The sequence below is a fragment of the Muntiacus reevesi genome, chromosome 3 (assembly GCF_963930625.1).
Source record: "Muntiacus reevesi chromosome 3, mMunRee1.1, whole genome shotgun sequence".
Taxonomy (NCBI): Eukaryota; Metazoa; Chordata; class Mammalia; order Artiodactyla; family Cervidae; genus Muntiacus; species Muntiacus reevesi.
In genome coordinates, this window is record NC_089251.1 from 8,596,815 (window position 1) to 8,621,482 (window position 24,668).

Here is a 24,668-nt window from a genome sequence, read left to right on the forward strand (position 1 = left end):
GCAGACACGGGACAGAGAAGCACAGACAGCTGCTGCGTTTCCACAAGGGAAGTGCCCTGAAGCACGGAGAGCTGCAAGAGGGTGCAACGCAAGGCCAGCAGGCTCTGGAAACCGGCAGGTAGTAGACGTTTTAGGTTTGCAGGCCTCAGGGTCTCTGTCTCAACCTCAACTCTTCCGCCATAGTGAGCAATCAGCCAGTGTGTCCACGGCTGCGTGGCTATGCTCGGATACAAACCAGAGTGACCTGCATCAGAGCCAGGTACGCCATTCCCCACTGTAATGGGGGCCTGACCTGGTCGGGGAGCAGGAGGAGAGAGAGGAGGAACGATTTCCCCAAGCCCGAGTGATGACCCAGGGACAGAGGCAGAAGCATAACATTGACAGTAATAACATCATCCTAATAAAGTTACATTTGATGAGGGTGTTCTCCATGTCAGGCACACATGATCTTAACAAATTCTTCACAACCACCCTCCGAGGGAGGTATTACTATGACCACTTTACAGATGGAGAAATCAAGGCTTGGCGGGTACACAGGGTGTTCTGTCTGACCCTTCAGATGAGTTCTTCACCCAGCTTGGTGCCCTTGGGAGGCTGGACCCAAGAGGCATCTCTTGGCTCCCTCACCCCAGGCTTCCAGCTGGGTTTGGCCGAAAGGAGGCTCCAGCTGCAGATACAGTGGGAGGGTGGGGGAGAGAGAGGGCAGGGCATTTCAGCTCCGTCCTCCCTCCTCCTTTATCCTTGGCTACCACAATTCCTGCCGAGCTGACCCGTCCTCTGCGACTCAGCACTTGTTGGAGTTGGTAACATTTTTTCTTCCCCAAGTCCTTCAGCCTAGAGGCGCTGGGGACCTTGCTGTCCGTGCATAAAGTATTTATTCCTACTCCCATTTCACCTTCATTAAGTCTCTTCCTGTGAGTCATCTGGGGGCAATTCTGTTTCCTGCCAGGACTCTGACTGATGCTGGAGGTTAGTTAACTGGCTGGCTTCTGGTTTCACATGGCCAATAAGGCCAATAAACACCGGAGCCAGGTGGGGATGACGGGGGATGGGATGGAAGGAGAGTAGGCTGGACCTTGAGGAGGCTGGACCGGGGGCTGGGTCCCGGCTCTGGTACCGGTTCCATCCTAGGCAGGGCTCAAAAGTGAATGCAGGCCCTTCCCCGGTGGTCCACTGACTAAGTCTCCATGTGCCCAGTGCAGGGGGCCCGGGTTTGATCCCTGGTCAGGGAACTGGATCCCACATGCCGCAACTAAAGATCCCGTGTGCTGCAACTAAAACCCGGTGCAGCCAAGACAGAACTATCGTATTTTTAAAAAGTGAATGTAGCGCCTCCTTTCCTGCCCCAGGGCTCGGTGAGTGGTCTGCTTCTGCAGGCCCCCAACTCACAGTGTTAACTTTTCTGTGCCTGGCTCCTGTCTTCACCTGGGGCACTGGGAGATAGATAAATCCTCCAGCTTGTCGGGCTGTGGGGACCTGACAGCACCTGGGGAAGGCCTGAGATGCACTCATCCCGTTCAGGTGTGCTAATCGGACAGGCGGCTGCTGCTGCTGCTGCTAAGTCGCTTCAGTCGTGTCTGACTCTGTGCGACCCCACAGACGGCAGCCCACCAGGCTCCCCCGTCCCTGGGATTCTCCAGGCAAGAACACAAGTGGGCTGCCATTTCCTTCTCCAACGCATGAAAGGGAAGTCGCTCAGTTGTGTCCGACTCTTAGTGACCCCATGGACTGCAGCCCACCAGGCCCCTCCATCCATGGGATTCTTCAGGCAAGAGTACTGGAGTGGGGTGCCATTGCCTTCTCCGGACAGGGTGCAGGGACCTCTTATTCAGACCGATCAGGAGACGGAAGGGCAGAACCCTCTGTATCCAAGCCCACTCTCTGCTCTAGGACTGCGGCATGCCCTCTGGAACAAACAGCCTTGAGTGGTCAGCGCTCCTACACCCCTCTGATGGCTCCCTGCCCCGTCAGGTGTATGTGAGCATCAGGAAGGAACACGGCTGACTAAGCGGGAGAAGGTTCTAAAACAAGAAGGCAGAGACGAGACCAGCGCTGTGAACTTCTCTCTGGTCACCTCTGCTGGTGGGTCACTCGCCATGTGCGGAAGGCAGTGGACGTGAAAGGAGACCATGGGAGATAGTTTCCTATTGGGCTCATGGAACCCTGTGAGGATCAAGTTTAGACCAGGACTCTGTCTCTTGAGGTGTAGACAGCAGTATCCCCAAGCTGTGTGGATCAACCAGCATCTCCCTCTCTCTGCTAAGTTACCGTGGGACCCTGGGGGTGGGCTAGGGGCAGGGTCTAGCCTACACACTGGAGCCGGGAGAGGCTGGGAAAGGTAAGGCGCCTGGAGGAAACCCCGGAGCCAGGGCAGAGGCCTTGCCGGGCGGGGCCAGTGAGAGGCTGCGACACAGCCTCCTGTGGTCCTAGGGTCCTGACGCAGCAGCACCGCTGCAGCAGCCTGGCTCCAGAAAGGGGAGCGAGTGGTTGGTTAGCAGGTCAACAGGTCGGGGGCAGGGGTCATGACACCAGGCAGCAGCCTGAGACAGCCACCTCCTCACTAAACACTCGCCGCCTGTCAGACTCTACACCACGTGCCCTGCATGTATCATTTCAATTTTGATATTCCAGCAACCCTGGGATGGGAGGCTTATTATCCCCATCTTATGTGTAAGGAAACTGAGGCCCAGAGGGTGTAAAGTTACTTGTCCAAGACTGCAGTGGCCTGGCACCCAGGTGGGTGTCACATAAGCTCAAATCAGGAGGAAGAAGTATAATTGGACCCCGGCCTGCAATCTGGTCCTGCCCAGAACAGGAGCAGAGTCCAGCCCCAGCAAGAGCTGGGCACGACTTAGCCACTGAACAGCAACCAAAAGGAAACTGTCCCAGAGACAACTCTGAAGCATCCAACATTGTGTACAGGTGTGCAATGTGCTTTAAAAGCATGAGTGGCCCAGTCCCCACGGTGAGAGCTGGTTCCACCTGCATTCTGTGGATGAGGCCGCTGAGGATTGGAGAGGTACAGTGACAGAGCTGGAAGCAGCACAGCTCCACTGGGACTTCAAAGCCTGGGCCTCTTATCTCTACGGGATGCCACGTGCGTCCCAAACATGGGAATAGAACCGATGCCCCAGGAAGGTGAGCCCTCTCTGTGTGGCGAGACCAAATGCCCCAGGCATCCCGTGCACCCCTCTGGGGTTTGTTGCCCCGAGCCTGGGCGGGAGGCCTGATGACAAGTGTCCAGGTGACCTGGAGAGTGTCCCGGGTTTCTCCACCCAGTGCAGGCCTCCAGCTTGGGCTCTGATCTTGCCTCTGTTGGGTCTCAGACTCTCCCAGGGAGCCCCAGCCCAGAGGTGCCCTACAGGAACCCGCTGTGATCAGAAGCCTGGGCAGGCTGCAGGGGGTGGCGGGAGGTGGCTGTGAGCAAGGACGCTGAGGCTGCCAGACAGCAAACTGGACTCTGGTCTTTGGCTCCACAGGCAAGGCCAACCCTGGCAGCCACGTCTGGGCCATCGGCGAGTCTGCCCCCACCCGAGGGGCTACGATACCTGCAAGATCTTCCTTGGAAGAGACTAGTCTCGGGGAGCTGCTTCCTGGTTCAATTCGGAGTGACAGTCTGAAAACAAAGATTTTCAAAGGATTAGATGGGCTCTAGGGTATCAGAGGGGGAACCGGACATGTGCAAGCTGGGACCTGGGAAACTGGACTGCTGCTAAGGGCTATTCCAGTCATGGAGCCAGCAGGCTCTGAGGTTTGCTCCAGATCACAGACACGGCTTTCCAAGGTCCCCGGGGGTTTCCATGACCAAGAAATAATGGCTAGGGAAGACACAGTAAGTAGTGTAATCGTGGCCCCTCACTGCTGGGCACAGATGTGTTCCTGTTCAAGGCAACACTATGAACTAGGAACACCATCCCCGTCCTGTAGATGAAAAAAGTGAGGACCAGCAAGGTTACACAGCTCCCCCCAGATGTGCAAGGATAACAATTGGCCAAGCAGGGGATCGGGGCTGTCTGACCCCAAGCCAGGGGGTTTAATCTCAGATACCCCCAGAGAGGCATGACAGTAGTTATTGCTGTTTTTCTTTAAAGCATCGATTAAGAAACTTCTGGCTGAAAATGACAGAGTGAAGTTGGACGCCAGTCTCCCTCACCCAAGACCAACAAATACAAACACTCAGGGGTAAAAGAACCCCCCAGCTGCTACTCAACAAGGGAGGGGGCATGAACTTCAAGAACTTGTAGCCAGGGAAAGAAAAAGTGGATTGTGTAGCTGAACGAGCCATCACGTCGCCCAGCTCCCATCCTGACCTCAGACTTCTCAGGGGGTCTGCGCGGCTCCAGATTCAGAAGAGACACGGATGGGGTGGTGGGTGGACGGCGTGGGGGATGCTCTGATAGAAATGAAGGCTCATGGTGCGGGGGGTGAGGGGTGCGTCATCTGAAACCTGAGGGTATCCCTTTCTGGAATGGGATTCAGCCCCCTGTTAGACGGAGGAAACAGTGATGAAGGCCTTTTGACAGAGCCCCCTTCTCTAGAACAGATGGTTTGTTCCTTGCCTCTAAGGAGCCGGAGTCCTGCGTGTCCCCAGGCCGCACAGAGGGCCCAGACTGAGAACCCCTGTGCCTCTCAGCACAGCGATAGGATAATCAGCCCATCCCAAGCAGCGCAACAGAACCAGACGGTGCCTCCTTCCATCAGAGCTGCGGACTAGCCAGAGGAAACCTCTCTTGTGGGGGCGAGATGAAAAGAAACAGTATGGCCAACTCAAACATCCTCGCAGAAAAAGGGGACAGAGGGAGGGAGAGAGCAGTGTCCAGATTGCTCTGCCCAGAAGGCAGCCCCAGGGGACACGGGAAAATCCCCACAGGTGCTTGAGAATACGGGTTGCATAGAACCAAACCTGAAAATTGAGATGGGAACACAAAAGATGAAAGGGGAGACTGGAGACCCCAGGGAACAAACCAAGGACAGAAACGAGAGGACTGAAGGGATACCAAAGGAGAAGCAGATCAACTCCAGTGACTGATGATGAAAGAGATGGCGATTATAGCCATTAGAAAGAAGTCAATGGACATGAAAGACAGAGAGCATCCAGTGTATGGATTCTTGGAATGCCGGAGAGAGAAGAGCCAAAAAATGGTGCAGAAGAAGTGGTCATAGAAACCAAAAGAATTCCTCTGTGATGAAGAAAGAGCATATGCCGTTCCAGGGAAAGCTCCACTCAGAGGCATTCCCCTTGCGAGGCTTTTGAACTTCAAGGAATTCTTCCCACGAGGTAGACAAAACAAGTCACTTACAAGAGGAAAAATCTAGACTGGCTTGAGACTTGTCTACAGCAGCACCCAGCGTCAGACGGCACTGGAGCGGGTTCTCTGTGTCCTGCAGGAGGGAAACCAAGGCGTCCAGCAAGTTAGACGCAGGTGTTTTCATGAAAGACATCAGAGCATGCAGGACTTGAGCAAACCTACTTCACAATGAAACCCAGCTAAATAAAGGACTGAGTTAAAATAAAGACTCCAGGAATGGAGAAGCGACAGGTGGTAAGAACTGAAAACGTTTAACTAAAACGATTCCTAAAGAGTAGGAATCACGATTCCTGAACATGATGTGTATGTTATAAACTTGGAGAAACAAGAAGATAACTAACGAGGAGTTGGAAGGTGGTGCAGGGGAGGTGAAGGAGGCGGGTGGAGCTTGCTAACGATCTCATCTTTTATGACCCAAGTCAAAGGGCCCTGCACACCATGGAAATCTAGTTAAAACAGAACTTAGGGACTCCAACCTCGTCATGTTCTTCCTGACCTCTTCTGTTAATCTTAGAAGGCTCTTTTTAGGGAATAATATCTCTTATTTAGGGAATAATATCTCTTATATAATTTAGGGAATAATATCTCCTACAGAGAAATGTTTATCTGAAGAGCGGCAATTCCTTATGTTTTATTTCAGTTCCTTTTTCTGGTTAAAGTAAAATTGAAGTTGTTTTAATTAAAAAATAGTAAGTACAGTATAATCCAATTTCAATAAATTCTATTCTTGCATCCATCCATCTGTCTATCCATCCTTCTCCATGTGTATATATGTACTTTCTATGCACAGAAGAAGGTGCAGAATAATGCTCATTTAATGCCAACAGTCATGCTTTTTAAGTGGCAGGAATTTGGGTAATTTTTCTTAAATAAAGTAAAATAGATGAAAGACTGAGGAAAACAAAACACTGGTTGGGCTCCTTGGCACAATGTCTTCAAAGTAAGAGGAAGCCTGCATCCTCAGAGGTGGGGATCAAATCTCTGGGTGTGCACTGGGCCACGGAGTGTGGGTTCCTCCAGCAGAGTCACAGGGCCTGGGCATCCTTTGTCACTCAGATCCAGGGCCTTCCTAGGAAGGGACCCCCTCAGTGGTCTGGGCCCGGGACAAGAACACAGCCTTCCTCCCTGGGTGCGCCCACTTGGGCCACAACAAAAGGCCTTTGTGAGATCCAGGCATTAAGTGCTAGGGGTGTTCATTGTCCTTCAGAATGGAAGGCGTAATTACTCACAGTTTGCAGCTTGTCCAAGGATTAGCTCATGGTCAGAAGTATTTATGGACCATTTTTCTCCTTAAAGTATATTAGTGTTAATGAAAAACTACTGTCTTTTTAATAAAATTATTGGCACATGAATGGAAAATATTATCCCAGAAGCTAACTAGGAATAATTTCCCACTCCAGGGTACTCTTTTCAGGAACAGCAAATGCTTTGTAAGTAACAATGAGCAATTTGTGGCAAACACAATTTGAATGGTCATCTCTGGCCCTGATCTATTGCTGTTATGATTACGTAACAGATCAAAATGTATTACATTCTATTTTAACAAAATATTGTACAATAACAACTAAAGGTATCACCTCTATATTTCTAAAGACAGCCAACCATTAGGAGGACCATGTTGGGAGCTTTGGAAACAAACAGATTTCCAGGCCCCATCCTAGACATCTGGGTGGCTAGAAGGCTTCCTAAGTGTCTCTGGCCCACGGTCAGGGCTGAAATCCACTGCCACAGAGCTGGTAAGGGTGGTATTACTTCAACAGCCATTCCCAAGGTCTTGGTGAATGAAAACGGGTAACCTGAAGGTGTCCCTAGTGGCCACAGTTTCCAACAACTTAGATGAAGAGCAAATCATCAAGCTGACCACATATTTAAACGTAAAACTGGAAGAGATTAAAAAATACACTGGAGAGCAGGATTCAAAGAGATTATGCACGCTTTACTGGCAGCAACCAATAAGACAAGATTTAAAAGAACACATGCAAAGCTGGTGTTTAGAGGGGGAAATTGATCAATTACATGACATCCAAGACTAGCCTTGATAATAGGCCGTGTGAAAAGCCCTGAGGTTCTGAGTTGACCTCAAGCTCAAAATGCGCCAAGATGTCCAGTTGATATGGGGGACATGTAAAGGTACTATACTCCAATAACAATTCAGCAGGAAAAAAAATATGGTGGACAGACTCAACATGAAAAGTCCTCCTTCTCCCTCTAATTACATAGAAATGCTGGATAAATTCCCAGCTGCCACAGATGAAGAGAGAACTGAAAGCCAGAGCAGGTGAGTGGGAAACGAGGCCAGAGGGCCCAGCGGGGTCTTCACGGGAACTGGGTATATTCATATGGGCTGCATGGAATGGAGATGGAGCCTCCACCAGCGCCAGGTGGCGAGAGTCCAGCAGCAAGTGGGGGCCCCAGGGAGCTGCCTTGTCCACGAACAGGTTCTCAAGAACTCTGTTTGGCAGCCTGGCGATGACTTTAGATAGCTGCCCTTCCACTCAGCGCTTTGAGTGGGGAGTCTGTCATGAGAACCTGGAGCTGTGGAGCCCCAATTTTACCCTCCCCACTGGAAAAAGCCACGCTGAGAAGCTGATGGACCACCGTCCTTGGTCCAGGGGGGGCCTGTGGGGGGCGGGCCGGGGTGGGAGGAGATGCTCAGCAGCCGCGCCCTGGGCTCTGTGGGGTCCGAGGTCACTGAACACACACGTGCCGGGGTGGGGGCACGGGTGCTGCTGCACAGGCGGCCGGGGGCGGGGTGGGAACTCACTTGTAGTTGTCGTCCTCCACAAACTTCTGGAGCTCTTCGATGTAGCGCACGGACTTCAGGTACTTCTGCACGTGGGGCAGGGTGGTGAGGTGGTCTGCAGGAGGAGAACAAGACCCAGAGGCTTCAGTCTCTCCCCGTCTCTGGGCCCCACACGAGACAGGACTGAGACACATAGGCAGTCGTTCAATAGTTGCTGATGATCCCTTGGGCCAGGCCTGTGCTGGGCACTGGGCACAGAGTGGACTCTCAAGGCATGCGCCCCCAGATGGCTGGGCCACAGACCCCACACCCTGAGGTCACCAGAGTTCCTTGGCTGGGCAAAGATGGGTCTTGGCAGGGGGTGTGGGTAGGGAAAGATGGCCTCCAGAGCAGACCAGAGCCAGGTGTGTGCCCTCAAACAGGTTTCCACTGGAATAATTGGCCCAGTCTCCCTCATCTACCCCATCCCCTCCATGTGACAAGAATGAATGGATCCTGTCCAGCCTGGTGAACAACCCAAACCCAGACCTGGGTGCAGCCTGAGAGCCTGGCTGCTGCGTCCTGAGAAGATAGGGAGGGGCCGAGACGCTCGAGCACCTGTTCTGTGCCAGGCTCTGCACCAGGTGATTTCTAGAAGCCATTTGGCCTCAACCTTTGCACCTGCCTCATTTCCAGGAATAAGATGTGCAGAGGAGGAAGCCACAGTAACTTGCAAGGTCACTCCACTGAGAAGTTTTGACCCGCATCACCTGTGGCCTCGGCCACACTGCGCTGTCTCTCTGTCCCGGGCTGACTGATGTCAAGTGCTCTCCTCAGGCCGTCATGGTCACTGCACTCTTTCTGAGGGGTCCCAACACTCTCCCTGATCCCCTCTCTGCCATTCCCCACTGACTGGGACAGAACTGGTTGAGGAGGGAGGTGGAGACAGTGGAGGAGGCCTTGCAGAGGAGCAGAAAAGAGGGTGGGGAAGGGCCAGGGCTTTCCTGGGGTGGGGTGGGGGTTGGTGGTGCATCCAAGTGCCAAGATGAGCCCCTGATGGCTCTGCCCAGTAACCGTGAGATTCTCAGGGGTCATTCGGTTTTCTGGGGCCTCAGTGTTCTGGTCTCTGAAATGGGGATAGGCATACTTGCTTCACAATGCTGATGAGGGGGAAGACAGAGGTACACAGAACAGCAGTAAGAGTGAGCGTTTCCTGAGCTCTGATGAAAGGCTGGGGCAAGGGCCCTGCACGCACACCTCCCTGTTGTCACTGATGAGAAAACCTCAGAGAAGACAGACTTTTCAAGAGGCAGGGCTGAGACATGAAGCCACATCTGTCTGACCCTGAAGCCGAGTCTGTAATTGCTCTGCTGGCCAGCAGGACCACTGCTGAGGCCCCAGGAAGTGGAAAGGGCCCTGGGAATTCAGGCCTCTCCCTGCTCTCTGCACAGAAGGAGAGCTGGTCTACAAGTGGGGGCCTCCTCCTCCCCCACCCTGCAGTGTTTGTTGAGGGGGTACTCCTAAGCGGACTTTTGGGTTTTGTGCCCCGCCCCCCGCAGTGGCCTTCCCACGTGGAGGCAGCTGGCTTCTCCCACCCCGTGTGCTGGAGGTAGTGTTGGTCTCTTCTCCTCCCGCTTTGCTGCTTCCTGACTTCTACTCTCCCCCTCCCGTGAAGCTCTGCCCCACGGAGACACATTACCGCACTGTACCACCCTTCCCCTCGTCCCTGTGACTTCTGCCACGTGGTGCCCTGGTCACTCAGGCCCATTCCTGGAGGACCCAGGTACCTGGCTCCCAGCTGAGCCCATCCCCCGGGGTCCACGTGGCTGGCCCATCAGCGTCTCCAACAATAATCTCTTCCATCCATCTCAGATGTGCATCATCAGGGTCACCCTTTGGATCTGGTCATGTGTGGCAGAGCCTAGCTAGCTGTTGACCAAGTCAATGCACTTTTCCCTCTAGGCCCACAGCTATGTTGCATTCCTAGCTTCGCTGGACAGAAGCAATGAGCGCCATGTGCAAGTCTGGCCCAGAATTCCCATTCTTATATGATTCTCTCTTCTGCATCTGCTAGCTGGATGCAGACTTCAGTGGAGGACTCGGGGCCATGGGACACAGTGGAACCACAAGACAGAGGAGCCCGAATCCCAGAATCTACTTGGAGGAGAGTCACCCAGGAGCCGCCCACAGAGCTTTTCATGGATGAAAGACCTGTCTCTGCCACTGACTAGATGTGTGACCTTAGGTGACCACACTATGTTCAGCCTTGGTTTCCCCATCTGTGATACAGGGATGGTAACATCTAGTCTGCATGGTTTTTGAAGATCAAACATGCTTGCAATGGATCCAGCATGCATTTGGTGCTCAGGATATCAAAATGAAGAGCCTTGGGCAGGGACTACCTGGTCTCTAGAACTTTCTCACTGATAAGGTGCTGCACCCAAAAGATTTCACAACCCCAACAACCAGGGGGACTAACCGTAGCTGCAGGAAACTTGTAAGTCAGCAATTATTCGGAGGATATTGTTCATCTGATTGGATCTTTGTTCGTTTTCCATGATGCTGCCTGAGGCAGGATACGCAGAATCAATGTAGATTAAATCCAGAAGATAGATGCCTAAAATCAAAGAAGATATTTAATGATGGAAGGTGTTCATTAATCAGAATGGCAGAAAACAGAACTGCTCTGCTAGAAGGTACACGGTGACTTATGGAAAACTGCAATATGATTTGGACTTCAATTCCAGTCCCGACAACTAACTGTCCACATAAACTGCTCAACTGTAAATCAAACATCTGAGCAACAACCAAAATGAATGCTGGCAAGATTTTAGCATTTTGAGCTCCTACATTCTTCTAGCAACAAGGGTTATTCCCTGTAACCCAGCTGGAAAATAACAGGACATGAAAGGGATGAATGAATACTTGTGTTTTATCAACCACTGCAGTTTAATAGGTCTAAGGTGTCATACCCAGGAGAACACTGTTTGAATTCAGGTTTTCGTTTATCCACTTAACTGTGTCTATTTGTTTATCTATCTGTCCTTACATGTACACATACACACACACCAAATCATAAATAAAGGAACAAAAGAAGAAATCAAAAAAGCAATAGTCCTTGGTACAAAGAAGTAAGGCTAGACAGAGAATTCATTCTCCTGCTGAGGGTGCTTAATAAGAAAATAACGTGTGATGTAAAAGCATTGCTGTGATAGGCCAGTAGGGAGCCTCAGCACGGCCTCATGGCATCACCCCAAGGGGAATTCGGGACAAGCTGACTGGCCAGAGATGGGGGAAGAGGACTGGCTGCACAGTGTGGTCCAGCTGACTGGCTTGCTGAGGCCCGCACTTCAGAATCTCGAGGTGTGCATGCACAGCGGGTGGCATGGCCTTCCAGCAGCCCCCCTCCAGAGTGCTGCCACTAAACCCATAACACTGGTGAAGTGCACGAGTAGTGATGGAAAGCAGAACTGAAGGCAGAAAACATCAAACGAGGCAAAGAGGAACGGCTGATATTAATCAAAGGCATAGGCGATTGAGAAGATCTAATGATTGCTATCTTCTATGCACAAAGCAATACTGCACCAAAATATACAAAGCAAAAAAGTGCCAAAAATCAAAAGTGGATTCAACAAGGCCACAACTATGGAGGTGGCTTTTAGTATGTCTTTTCTAGAATTTGTGTGTGTGTGCACACATATGTATGTACATACAAAAATATGTACATATACATGCATCTATAGATATATGTATGTATGTGTTCTATATGAATGTATCTAAGTAACAGAATTAAAAGCTTGGTGTTATATAAATAAAAAGACAATTATTTAAAAATACTCATGGAATGCTTACAAACACTGATTATATGCTAGTCTATTAAAAAAAAAAGCTCAATAAATGCCAAAAAATAAATGCCATATTATCTGTTCTCTTTGACTTTACATTACATCTAGGATTTAATAATAAATATAGAAAAAATTCTAACCATTTTTTAAACACACACTCATAAGGAACTCTCACAGAAAAAAATGAGAAATCTAAAATAAGAAGTCTATGCAAGGACTATGCAACAACAATAAGAACACTATGTAACAAAATTTATCAGATCAGACCAAAGTGGTAATCAGAGGAAAATTTATAGCCTTAGAAGTTTCCTATTAAACTACTAACAATTACAACAAATGTAACTAACCAGGCACTTAATAGGCAAGCTGTGGGTTTTCTGCATGGCTGGACAGCACTGCACTGATTTTTACATTCACTATAGTCATTCGTCTTTATAAAACCCATTTCGCAGAGGAGGACAAGGAAATGCAGACAGCATGTGTAACCTGCTGCAGGTCACACAGCTGGTAAGCGATAGGGATGGGAGCTGAACCCAAGCCTGGCTCCCCAGAGAACGTGCTTCCTGCCATCACAGTGGACTGCTGCTGCTGGATACCATGAGTCACTCGTCTGCTTTTAAAATAGCTACACGTTTTTTATGGGAAACTGTTAAATCACAGAAACATATGCTAGTACTTCTCCTAGGAGTCGTTTCCACTTCCTTTCTTTCTAGTGGCACCATGTTTCCAAAATTTAAAAAAAGTAGAAATCATTTCCCTTGTATCGAAGCTCCAAGTTCAGGAAGTTTAAGCCCACAGGTTCATGATTTCTCTTGATTGTGTTTTTCCTCTTCCCGTTTGAAAATCTAACTTGGTCATCTCCCCAAGGATTCGGCAATGGCGATCCTGAAAATTCCATTAAGGCTTGAACCACAATAGAAAGCGTCCCCTAGCGCTGGGCAGGAGGTGAGGGGATAACGGACACGCTGCGCAGACCAAACCCACCGGCTCAGCAGCAGAGTGAACCTCGGCCCAGGAGCAGGGGCCCCGAGGAGCAGGATGTGGGAGACGGAGAGGAACGATGCTTCCTGGGAATCTGCTACAAGACAGGCACCTCCTCATCTCCCGTGATCCTCCCATCAACCCTGTGGGGAGGGCTGAGGAGCAAAGGAGAGTTCAGGGGGATTAAGAAACTGGCCTGAGGCCTCAGAGTGTGTTGTATTCGAACCCAGGTCTATCTGGCTCCCGCGCCTGTTCCAACTCACTCACTGGTCATGGAATTAGTCACCTTTTCTTGAATAACAGCCTCACATGGAAGGCTCACCCTCCGCCACCCTGTGAGGACCAAGGCTGGCTTCTCTGCATCCTCTCAGGTCCCGGCTCTGCAAACAGAGGCCAGGAGAAGCCGGACACCATCTACCCCCCAGCCCCTGCCTGTCTCCTGGGGCCACGGGGAGCTCATTACTTCATGAGAGCAAACCCCACTGTAGAGTTGTTCATCACTCCACTCCATGAAACATATCCATTCCCCCAACCTGAGAGTCCAGGCCGAGGCCACCACACGTGAGGATGGAGAGGACCTCCCAAAGGAGACCTCCTGGCCAGACCCCAATCCTCGGCACCAGCTGACAGAGCCTGCGTCTAGACTGCTCATCACTCCCACAACAAAAACTGCTCCTGAAGCAGGAAATCTACAGTTAACACGGCGTAATTCCAGGAAAATTCTCAGTATTGTCATCAGTCCATAACTGGCAATATTTAAAAGCCTAAACTGTGATGAAATCATCAGAATAGCCACTCCCACTTGGACTGGGCCAGTGCTCACTGCAATTAGATACTTATTGGAACTGTTCATATATCTGCTGTCTGATGCCCACTTCAGACTTTATGTAAACCTTTCCGAGGAGGAAATGTCTTGCTCCGCGAGCTTAAGTCCCAGCAGCTGGAACAGAGCGCACAGGAGCTGCCTGGTGAACGTCAGCTGAAAGAAGGAAGGTATGAATGCAGGCCTACTTCAGTCCACAAGATAACCTTATGAAGTACATTCTTATCCTCATTTGGGAGCTGAAGAAAGAGACACTGGGAGTCAAGTGATGATCATCATCTGAGTCTGAGTGCTCACTATGTGCCAGCTCCTAAAATTAAGAGCTTGGCCCTGTTGGTTGATTTGTAATAACCACGCTGTTTTCAGGGAGGCTTTATTTACATCTTTCCCTGGTGGCTTAGACAGTAAAGCAACTGCCTGCAATGTGGGAGACCTGGCTTCGATCCCTGGGTTGGAAAGATCCCCTGGAGAAGGAAATGGCAACCCACTCCAGTACTCTTGCCTAGAAAATCCCATGGATGGAGGAGGCTGATAGGCTACAGTCCATGGGGTCGCAAAGAGTCGGACACGACTGAGCAACTTCACTTCACTCACTTTATTTCTACAGAGGAAGAAACGAGCTAAGAGCTCGGCACCGCTTGTCTGAGGCCACGCAGCTGAGAAGTGGCAGAGGCAGGACTCGAACACACATCAGTGGGTGCATGTGGCCATACTGTCAGTCCTTCTCTGACCTCAGCCCGGGGTCCTCTGGAGACCGGCAGCAGGCGAGGCAGGATGGGGCACAGCTGAACCCAGAGGCAATCCGGCCATGGCTCTCCCTGCCTAGTATCCCCCTTGGGGCCAACATTCTCCAGGAGGACTGACCGCTACACCGTGGCCGTGTCGTCCACCTCTTCCCGTGGTGGCACGTCTGTCCCAGGTCCCATCGCCGGCAGCACTGCCCCCCCCATGGCCTGGGGGCCCGGCCAGCTCTGCCACGTGACATGCAGCTGTGGTGGAAGTGGGAGAGTGTGGGGCTCGGAACCAGGAGACTGGGAAGCCTGGCCCTGCCACCAACAGCTGGGTGGCCTCAGGGAAGCCTTCCCACCTCCCTGACGGTGACCGGGGGCAATGAGAGTGACTGTCAGAGCCTCTCAGCTCAGGGTTGGACCACTGAAGTGCCCTTGAAGCTGAGCCTGTCTCCACAGCAAGGCCCCACTTGGAGTGGGTGAGATGCGCCCAGCCGGGTTTGCCGTAAACCATGGATGGCGCCCAGATGCTGACCGCGTGTGGCCACCCACCTCAGACGGCCAGCTCTGGGAGCTGTTGTGTCAACTGGGACAGCACAGCTGGGCTGTCTCAGCTCCTTTCCTATTTACGCAGCATTACGGCAGCAGAGGACATCGTGTTGTTGACCTTGTTAAGATGGACAGTTACTGGATCAGCCACTGGCCCTGGCAGCCTAGAGGCTGAACGGTGCCAGGGGCAGGGGCTAGACTGGGAGGTGCAGATGCGCTGAAGGAACAACCACAAGGGTAACAGCCACCATCTGTGACAGGAAAGGCTGGCCTTGCTTGTTCCACTGCAACCTCACAGCAACTGGCAGGGCACAATCGGTGTTCTCATTTCTTCATTTTACAGATAAGGGAACGGAAGCTTTGAGAGCAAAAGTGACTTGTCCAAGACTACACAGCTTACAAGTGGCGGGAATCAGGATCTGAACTCAGGCCCGCCTGACCCCATAAGGCTTTGGGACAGACAGCGATGCTGAAAGCTTGGAGTTGGGAGGCATTGGCTGGCAGGGGGACGAGGGTCCCAGAGTGGGAGCTGGCGCTGTGAAGACCCCTCCTGTGGCCTGCCGCCCACCCAAGGACACCGCTGGCAGCCAGTATCCACCCTGTGGCTTGCCTGTCTGCAGACTTGACCTCCTGGGAGATGCACAGCTACCCAGAACATGTTCTGTTCCCTCCTGGCATGCCCCACCCAGGGCCTGGTGACACTGCAGTGGTTGCAACAGGGATGCCAACCAGCCTGCCGTGGTGAGGCAGATGGCCCTGGGGGCTGGGGGTGAACAGCCCTCGGCTGGCTCTCCTGTGGACGTCTCCCCAGCTGGACTGGTCCCAACCCCAGGGGCGTGTGGCCAAACCTTCTTCCTGATGGTGAATCCAGCCTCCCCCACTGGGGGTGTCCACAAGATGCCCAGGCCCTGAGGCGGGGGTGTCAGGCTGACAAAGGAGGTGCTCTCCTGAACAGACTCTTCTCTTAGGCTAAAGGACACCAGGCTCAGTGGCGTGGAGCCTGCTCGGAGCTGGGCGCTCCCAGTGCCAAAGCCCTCAGCTGGCACCGGGCTTCACCACCAGCCCAGAAAGTCACTGCTCTCTTGTTCCTTCCATCGCCACCCGTCTCACTTCCATCCCGAGTCTGGTTTTGGTTTTTCTCACACAGCTATCTATTTAATGAGGAAAATTCTGCTGCGTTGAGGGGAAAAAAAATCCTCCGCAGCAAAAAATATGCCACATTTCCATCTTATGCTTTCCATTTTCTCTCTCTCTCGCTTTCAAAGTTTCAGATGAAAGGCTTTTTTCCATGTTCTCCTGCTCTGCTTTGAAAAGCACACTTTCAAACTTCAGAAATGAAGAGTGCTGGCACCCAGAACTATACTTGTGTGGTTTGATCACATAAACTGCCCTGATAAATTTCAAATGAAATAACAGAGCAGCACTTCATTAGGGTTTTTGGGTTGTTTTTGTTTAAAGAGAGCCCAAAGCGATGCCATCAACTGCAGAAGAAGATCTCAGCAGGCGGCTCAGGATCCCTGTCTGATGAAGACTGAGTGTTATTTAGGACCCACTAATTAGTATCAACCCTGCAAAACATGGACTTCAGAACAAATCCTCATGGAAAGAGTATTCCTCAAGTGAAAGGTGTTGGAAGCTGGCTGACATTAAGACAAATGTTTCCCGGGTCTGCAGAAAGAGGGTAGGGCCAGGCAGTTCGTGTCAGGTGGCCAGAGACCATGTTTCTTAGAGGAGTGCATGGCCTCGTGTGCTCTTCTTGGTGTTGGGGCTTGTGAATCACAAAGGCATGTGAGCACAGCCTTGTAGCCCAGGCAGAATTACCCGTGGCTCGAGGTCCAGTGAGGGCACAGCCACAGGTTCCCCCTGCCCTGGGGATTGATTACCTGGTGATCTACAGGGACAATGGGATGACCTACTGTTTGTAAAGGTTCTCCTGGAGAGCTGTGGGATTGCGTGCCATGTGCTGGGATTCTGACCAGCAATAAAGGAGGGGAGGACACAGGGCATTATCCTGGTGATTATTATTCAGTTGGTTTTGTGCTGGACACAGTGCTAAGTAAACCACATGTACTATCTAATTTAATCCTCCAGAAACTCTATTGGCAGTAGAGAAGAAACTGGCACGTCTGTCTGCCTGACACCTATACCCAGTTCTTCGGGGAACAGCCTTCACCTTTACTTTGAAGAAACCATACCTCCCATACTTGTGACTCATGTGGTAAGTCTGGGGCAATTTCATTCCACCCCCTGCCCCGGGGATAGAAACGAAATTTAAAAGTGAACCATTTGGGAAAGGAAAAGAAACACTCCAAGTAATTCATAAAAAAAAATTATAATCACAAACTGTCTACAGACAGGAGGCAGTCAAATCACCTCAGATAAAAATTCATAGTCTCAAATGCTTCTATTAGTAATGAAGATCTATTTAAAAAATGAATTTAGTGTTCATTATAGAGAACTAGGAAGAATAAGACAAAGCAAAAGAAAGTAGAAGAAAGCAATTAAAAATATAAAATCAGAAATAATGAATTTTAAAAAAAGTCCTGTAGAGTGATAAATAAAACTGCAAGTTGGTTCTGTGAAAAAGTCAATAAAGTAGATAATCATTTGGTATGCATGAAGGAGGAAAAAAAGAAAGGAAAAAAACACAGATGTGCAATGATAGGGATGTGAGAAGGGATATGATTTCAAATAGGGAGATGTTAAAATAGTAGTATGTGCGATTTTTATGCCAATGTAATTGAACATGTAGTTGAAATGTGTGCAAAATAGGAAAATCTATTTTCCCAAAATTGCCTCAAGAAGAGGCAAAATCCCTCAACTAACCAAACAAAGAGAAAAATATTGACAAGATTAAGAAAGAGACCATGATTAAAAAGTACAACATCCAAATGGTTTCATGGAACCCATCCATTAAACCTTGAAAGAAAAACTGAATGTTATTTAAACTGTTCCAGAGCACAGGAAAAGTCAGAAATGTTTTCAGTTCTTTTTATGGCTTGAGCATAACCATGATACCAAAACCTGGCAGAAATGGAATAAAAAAAGAGGCCAATATCATTAATAAAGATCCAAATAAAACGCTGGCAAGTACAACTTACCAGTGTTTTAAATAATAATAGTAGCAAATCAAATTAGCAGTATATTGAAGAGCAATAAAGCAAATAGGTTTACTACAGGATTGCAATGATATTTCAACAAATAATCTTGAGAGATGTTGAAAAGTCACTGATAATTTCAATATCTATTCCTGATAAAGCACTGAGCTAGGAACAGACTTCCTTAATATGATAAAGATACATGGTAGAAACACTAACACAAGAATACTTGTCATCTTGCTATCATTTAACACTATTTTGGATGAACAAATCAATGAGATAAGACAAAGAAATGTGGTGTAAATATTAAAGACACACAAAACACTGTCATTAGTAGTGAAAGTCACTCAGTCATGTCTAACTCCTGTGACCCCATGGACTGTAGCCCACCAGGCTCCTCTGCCCATGGGATTCTCCAGGCAAGAATACTGGAGTGGGTTGCCATTTACTTCTCCAGGGGATCTTCCTGACCCAGGAATCGAACCCAAGTCTCCTGCATTGCAGGCAGGTTCTTTACCAACTGAGATATGAGGGAAGAGGCAATATAATTAATCATCATATTAGTTATGTAATTAAGTAATCCAGGAAAATTAACTAAAAAACTATTACAACTAAATAACAGTTAAGTTCAAAGTAGATATACATAAATCACTAACATTCTTGTATTAGCAATCATCAGCTAGAATATGGTAAAAAAAAAAAAAAGTGATAAAGTGTAAAAACAAAACTATAAAACTCCTAAGAGTACACTTAAAAAGACGTGTAAGACCAATATGAATAAAACTTATTTGGTAGAAAACCTATGTAAGATTTAAGAACAGAAATGGTAAGGACCTAATAAACGCAGAAGAGATTAAGAAGAGATGGCACGGATACACAGAAGAACTGTATGAAAAAGGTCTTAATGACTCAGAGAACCATAATGGTGTGGTCAGTCACCTAGAACTGGACATCCTGGAGTGTGAAGTCAAGCAGGCCTTAGGAAGCATTATTACAAACAAAACTAGTGGAGGTGACAGAATTCCAGCTGAGCTATTTCAAATCCTAAAAGATGATGCTGTTAAAATGCTTCACTCAATATGTCAGCAAATTTGGAAAACTCAGCAGTGATCACAGGATTGGAAAAGGTCAGTTTTCATTCCAATCCCAAAGAAGAACAAGGTCAAAGGATTTTCAAATTACCATACCATTGCACTTATTTCACATGCTAGCAAAGTAATGCTCAAAATCCTTCAAGCTAAGCTTCAGCAGTACATGAATCGAGAACTTCTAGACATATAAGCTGGGTTTAGAAAAGGCAGAAGAACCAGAGATGAAATCGACAACATACACTGATTCACAGAAAAAGCAAGGGAATTACAGAAAAACATCTAGTTCCGCTTCATTGACTACACTAAACTTTGACTGTGTGGCTCACAGCAAACTGGAAAATTCTTCAAGAGATGGGATTACCAGACCACCTTACCTGCCTCCCAAGAAACCTCTACGCAGGTCAAGAAGCAACAGTTAGAACTGGACATGGAATAACAAACTGGTTCCAAATTGGGAGAGAAGTATGTCAAGGCTGTATATTGTCACCCTGCTTATTTAACTTATATGCAGCATACATCATGCAAAAAGCCAGGCTGGATGAATCACAAGCTGGAATCAAGATTGTTGGGAGAAATACCAACAACCTTAGGTAGGCATATGAAACCACTCTAACGGTAGAAAGTGAAGAGGAACTAAAGAGCCTCATGATGAAGGTAAAAGGGGAGAGTGAAAAAGCTGGCTTAAAACTCAACATTCAAAAAGCTAAGATCATGGCATTTGGTCCCATCACTTTGTGGCAAATAGAGGAGAAAAAGAGGAAACAGTGACAGATTTTCTTTTCTTGGGCTCCAAAATCACTGCAGACAGTGACTGCAGTCATGAAATTAAAAGATGCTGCACCTTGGAAGGAAAGTTATGACAAACCTAGACAATGAATTAAAAAGCAGAGACATCACTTCACCAACAAAGGTTCATATAGTCAAAGCTATGGTTTTTCCAGTAGCCATGTATGCATGTGAGAGTTGGACCATAAAGAAGGCTGAGCACTGAAGAATGGATGCTTTCAAACTGTGGTGATGGAGAAGACTCTTAAGAGGCCCTTGGACATCAAGGAGATCAAATCAGTCAATTCTAAAGGAAATCAACCCTGAATATTCATTGGATGGACTAATGCTAAAGTTGAAGCTCCAACACTTTGGCCACCTGATGTGAAGAACTGATTCATTAGAAAAGACCCTCATGGTGGGAAAGAAGGCAAGAGGACAAGGGGACAACAGAGAATGAGATGACTGGATGGCATCACTGACTCAGTGGACATTAGTTTGAACAAAATTCGGGAAATAGTGAAGGACAGGGAAGCCTGGTGCATTGCAGTCCACGGGGTCACAAAGACTCAGACTCAACTTAGTGACTGAACAACAAACATTTTAAGTCAACAGAGAAAGTCCTTTGCTCAATGGTACTAAGACAATTGATTATCCATTTAGGAAAATATAAAGCTGCATGTCTACTTCATTTCTTAAAATATAATAAATTCCAGATGAATTAGGATTGAAATCTAAATAGTTAAGAAGAGTGCTAAAACAAAACATGAGAGAATTTTTTTTTATAATCTTGGGGTATACAGAGGCTTAAGTGTGACATGCAACCCAAAAGCCATAAAAGACTGACATATTGTACTACGTTAAATACACACATACACACGCACTTGGGATGATCAAAAAACCAGATCATACGCAAAGCTGAAAGTAGGCAAAGTATTTTCAATTTGTAAGACAGTCAATAGTCAAAATATAGGCAAACAACAAAGGCAAACAATGTTATAGAAGATGGTTAATAAAGACGTGAAAGATGCTCAGGCCTCATTAGTGATCAAAGAAGTATACATTAAAATAAGAATTTTTTTCCTCCATTTATCCAGGTGATGGTCAAAAAGATTGGTAATACTTAATGCTGGCCAGAGTGCATGGAAATAGTCACTCTTCAATAAGGTTGTAATAGAAAGTGATAGAAACATTGGGGAGGAGAATTTAGCAGTATTTACCAAAAATTTCAAATATGTATTTTCCAGGATATAGAAGTTCCACTTCTAGAAATTTATTCTATACCAATACTCCTACAAGTTGGCAAATATAAACAAGAAATAGTCACTGCACCATTGTTTGTTATTTGTAATTATAAAAAATTTCATGGTGTAGATGAATGAATGAATATATGTGTGTATGTATAACTACATATCCAAACAGGGGAATATTATGTAGTTATTAAAAAGATAAAAATGCCTATTTCTAAGCACTGACATGTAATGATATCCATAATGTGTCTTTAAGTGAAAAAAATATGGTATGAGTGACTACACATACACACACACATGAAAGAGAGAATGTTTTTTCCTATCTGTTAACGGCAAACATCTTCAGGGATAGAATTTTAGGGCTATTTTCTGTTTTATACAATTGTATAATTTTTTGGTCTTTAGCTATGACTGCTTTTGGAAGTAGAAAAGAGAAAAGATCACTGTCTCTCCCTTTCTTCAAAAAAGCAAACACTTTTTTGGCCAGGAGAAGGGACGTAATAGTAGACCCAAAGGTTTTTTGAGCATTCTAGGCTCCTGTTGAAGACCCAGTCTTCAGTTTTCAATGTAAAGGCCACAAACCTTTAGTGACTACCTGTGATCCATCTCCGGGCCATTGCTCACACTTCGTTATCACCATTGGTCTCCACCTCCAACCTATTCTGCCCTGTGATTTTTTAAAACCCCATCAAACCATGCCCTTCTAGAAGTTAAAATTACCCAAGGACTCTCCCGCTGCAGTGGGCAGGTGTTCATGGCTCCTGGGGTCCATCTCTCGCCTGTGTCTCTGGCCTCCCCTTCCACCCTCTGCTCACGGGATCCTCCAGCTGGGCAGCGGCCCCTTGCAATTCCCTGGACCAGCCCTCTGCCTCGTGCCTCTGAGCTTGGCAGAGCCCTGGACTCCCCTGGCCCACTCGGCCTCCTTTCCTGGCTGTTAGCGGGCTCTTCTTGGACTCTCAGACTCGGCGCCCTTCCCGCCATTACGGCATCTATCACACACTCTTCAAGGGCCAGGGTCCTGTCTTTCCCATCTCTGCCTTCTCAGGGCATAGCGCAGAGTAGGGGATGACCAAATGGGACACTGAGTCTTTATCTGCACATATGTGGCTCTTCATTCCAGCCGCCGCTATCCCACTGCTCGATGGATGGGAGTGGTCGTGGCTGCCAAGCACCCACTCCACAGCCACCCCGCTAAGGTCAGCCCTGTAGTTCTGGTGTCTCCAAGCTAAATACCCGTATTTCTCAGGGCTGGAAAGGGCTTCCAGAGTAGCTAACGTCACCAAAAGGAAATGCAAAATGATTCCCCCAGTGAAAGCCTCGGAAACCTGCCTCATGTTGGGTAGAACCGAGGCTGCCCACGTGCCAAGCAAAACACTCTCCAGCTTGTCTTTCCAACCCTGGCTCAGGGACTCGCGCTACTGTGCACGGAAAAGCTCCCTGGACGTCCGAGGCCGCCAGGATCCCGGCCAGAGAGTGAGCTCACGGACGGCTGCTTCAATCACCGAAGTATTTTCCACTTCCCCAAATGCGCTCACAGCATCTGTGACCACACTTCACCTAGTCTTTAAGTATAACAAAAAAAAAAAAAAAAAAAAATCATGGCGGCAGAGGCAAAGCTGTCAGATTCAGTCATTACTCAATGGAAACTGTGTAACAAAACACGACATTCTAAACCTCAATCACCAATCCCTGCATTCTCTGGGAAAGGAGCAACAGATTTGTGGAGGGCTGGCTAGATCCAAACTGCTTTTCACTCTCTGAAAGCAAATTCTTTTCTGATTCTGCTGAAATGAAATACCCAAAGACTCTCCTTGGGCCCCTTGGGAAGAAAGAAGGCATCTGACTAAGAATTTATTTGGGGTTTTCAAGCTCAGGTGTTTGGATCTCTCCCTGCCTTGCATGATGATGGAGACGTGAGGATGTGAGTCCTGTAGGCCTGTCCTGGGAAACAGCATTCAGGGAGCAGGGGTTCCTGCGGCTCCACCTTGGGGGCCGTCTCTATGGTGCCTTTCTCCAGGTTACGCTGTGTATAAAGTCCACCTCGGCCCAGCCAGGTCCAGGGCCAGCCATCTGTGTCTGCAGGGGGCGCTACCCCAACTAAGCCTGTGAGCCAATCTTACCCAGGCAGGCGAAGCACTCGCCCTCACCAGCAGGGGGCACCAGAAGTAGCCACGCCCTTGCTAGTTCTGGGACTGCCTGCTGGGTGGGAAGGGAGGTTGGAGGGGAACCCGGCTGCCACCAGCTGGGGTCAGGCATCAGACTGGAAGGCCCACCCACACCTACTCTCCGTGTGCGGCCTCTCCCCTGCCTGCCGGACTCAACACCCTTGGGAAATGATTCGAAAAACCCGACCTCCATGACTCTAGGCTCTTGGTCACCTCCATGAGACCCAGACTTCTACTCTGGTTGGTTCTGCAGCAACCAGCTTTTCTCAGTCTTGCCTTCTCCTCTTCTTTACAAGGCACTGCCGTTCTACCAGGGTTTGGGGCCAACGCTGCCCTTGCATGCTCAGTTGCTCAGTTGTGCCTGACTCTTTGTGACCCCATGGACTGTAGCCCGCCAGGCTCCTCTGTCCATGGGATTCTCCAGGCAAGAATACTGGAGTGGGTTGCCATTTCCTCCTCGAGGGGTTCTTCTCGACCCAGGGGTCAAACTGGCATCTCCTGCACTTCCTGCATTGGCAGGTGGGTTCTTTTACCACTGAGCCACCTGGGAACACTACCCTTACTGAGACATTCATTCCTGGCTACATCATCGGAGGGTGCTTTGCAGCCTCTGGGAAGAGAGAAACCAAAGGGGCCCAGAAGCACATCTGCTGACGGATTGGAAGTGGTGGGGAGCAAGAAGGAAGGTGGCAGGCAGCCGTGGGGAGAGGACGCTGTGAGCGCACAGGGTGACGCGCTTAGAGATCAGCCCACTCAGTGACGTCCAGCATGAAAGGGCATTCGTGCTACAAATATTTACTAAGCGCTTCCTGCATAATGGGTTTCCCTGATAGCTCAGTTGGTAAAGAATGCTGCAATTGGTAAAGAATCCACCTGCAATATGGAAGACTTGGGGTCGATCCCTGGGTTGGGAAGATCCCCTGGAGAAGGGAAAGGCTACCCACTCCAGTATTCTGGCCTGGAGAATTCCATGGACTGTATAGTTCATGGGTTGGCAAAAAGTCGGACACGACTGAGTGACTTTCACACATCCCACATTCTAGACACAGGCGTGTAGTCAGGCATGGTCCCCAATCTCATGATGTATACAAGTTGGCAGAAACAGTCAACAGAGGCATTAGTCATACAAATAATTAAGGGCACAAAACTGCTTTAAAAAAATAATACTCTAGTACAGGCTTACTTTGTAATTGTCAATTATCCTTGGGTTCCCATGGGAGACCCCAGAGGAACCAGTGGTATGTGAGATAGAAACGGGAAGGTCCCTGCCTTAGCCACTCTCCTCAGTTCTGAAGGACAGAAAGAACATACGGATGTGGGGGCCTGAGAAAAGACAGCTAAC

The 24,668-nt window shown here is 48.7% G+C and overlaps 1 protein-coding gene across 7 annotated transcripts in view; it reads right to left on the bottom strand.

Annotated features, from left to right (window-relative positions):
- Positions 1–24,668, bottom strand: part of RALGPS1 (Ral GEF with PH domain and SH3 binding motif 1) — a 299,089-nt gene that overhangs the window by 43,277 nt on the left and 231,144 nt on the right. For all 7 annotated transcript variants that reach the window (XM_065928425.1, XM_065928423.1, XM_065928426.1 and 4 more), the window contains 3 exons: positions 10,511–10,648; positions 8,074–8,167; positions 3,549–3,616 (listed from right to left, as the gene is read on the bottom strand). In XM_065928425.1, coding sequence (XP_065784497.1) covers positions 3,549–3,616; positions 8,074–8,167; positions 10,511–10,648 — 300 coding nt within the window. The remainder of the gene's footprint in view (positions 1–3,548; positions 3,617–8,073; positions 8,168–10,510; positions 10,649–24,668) is intronic.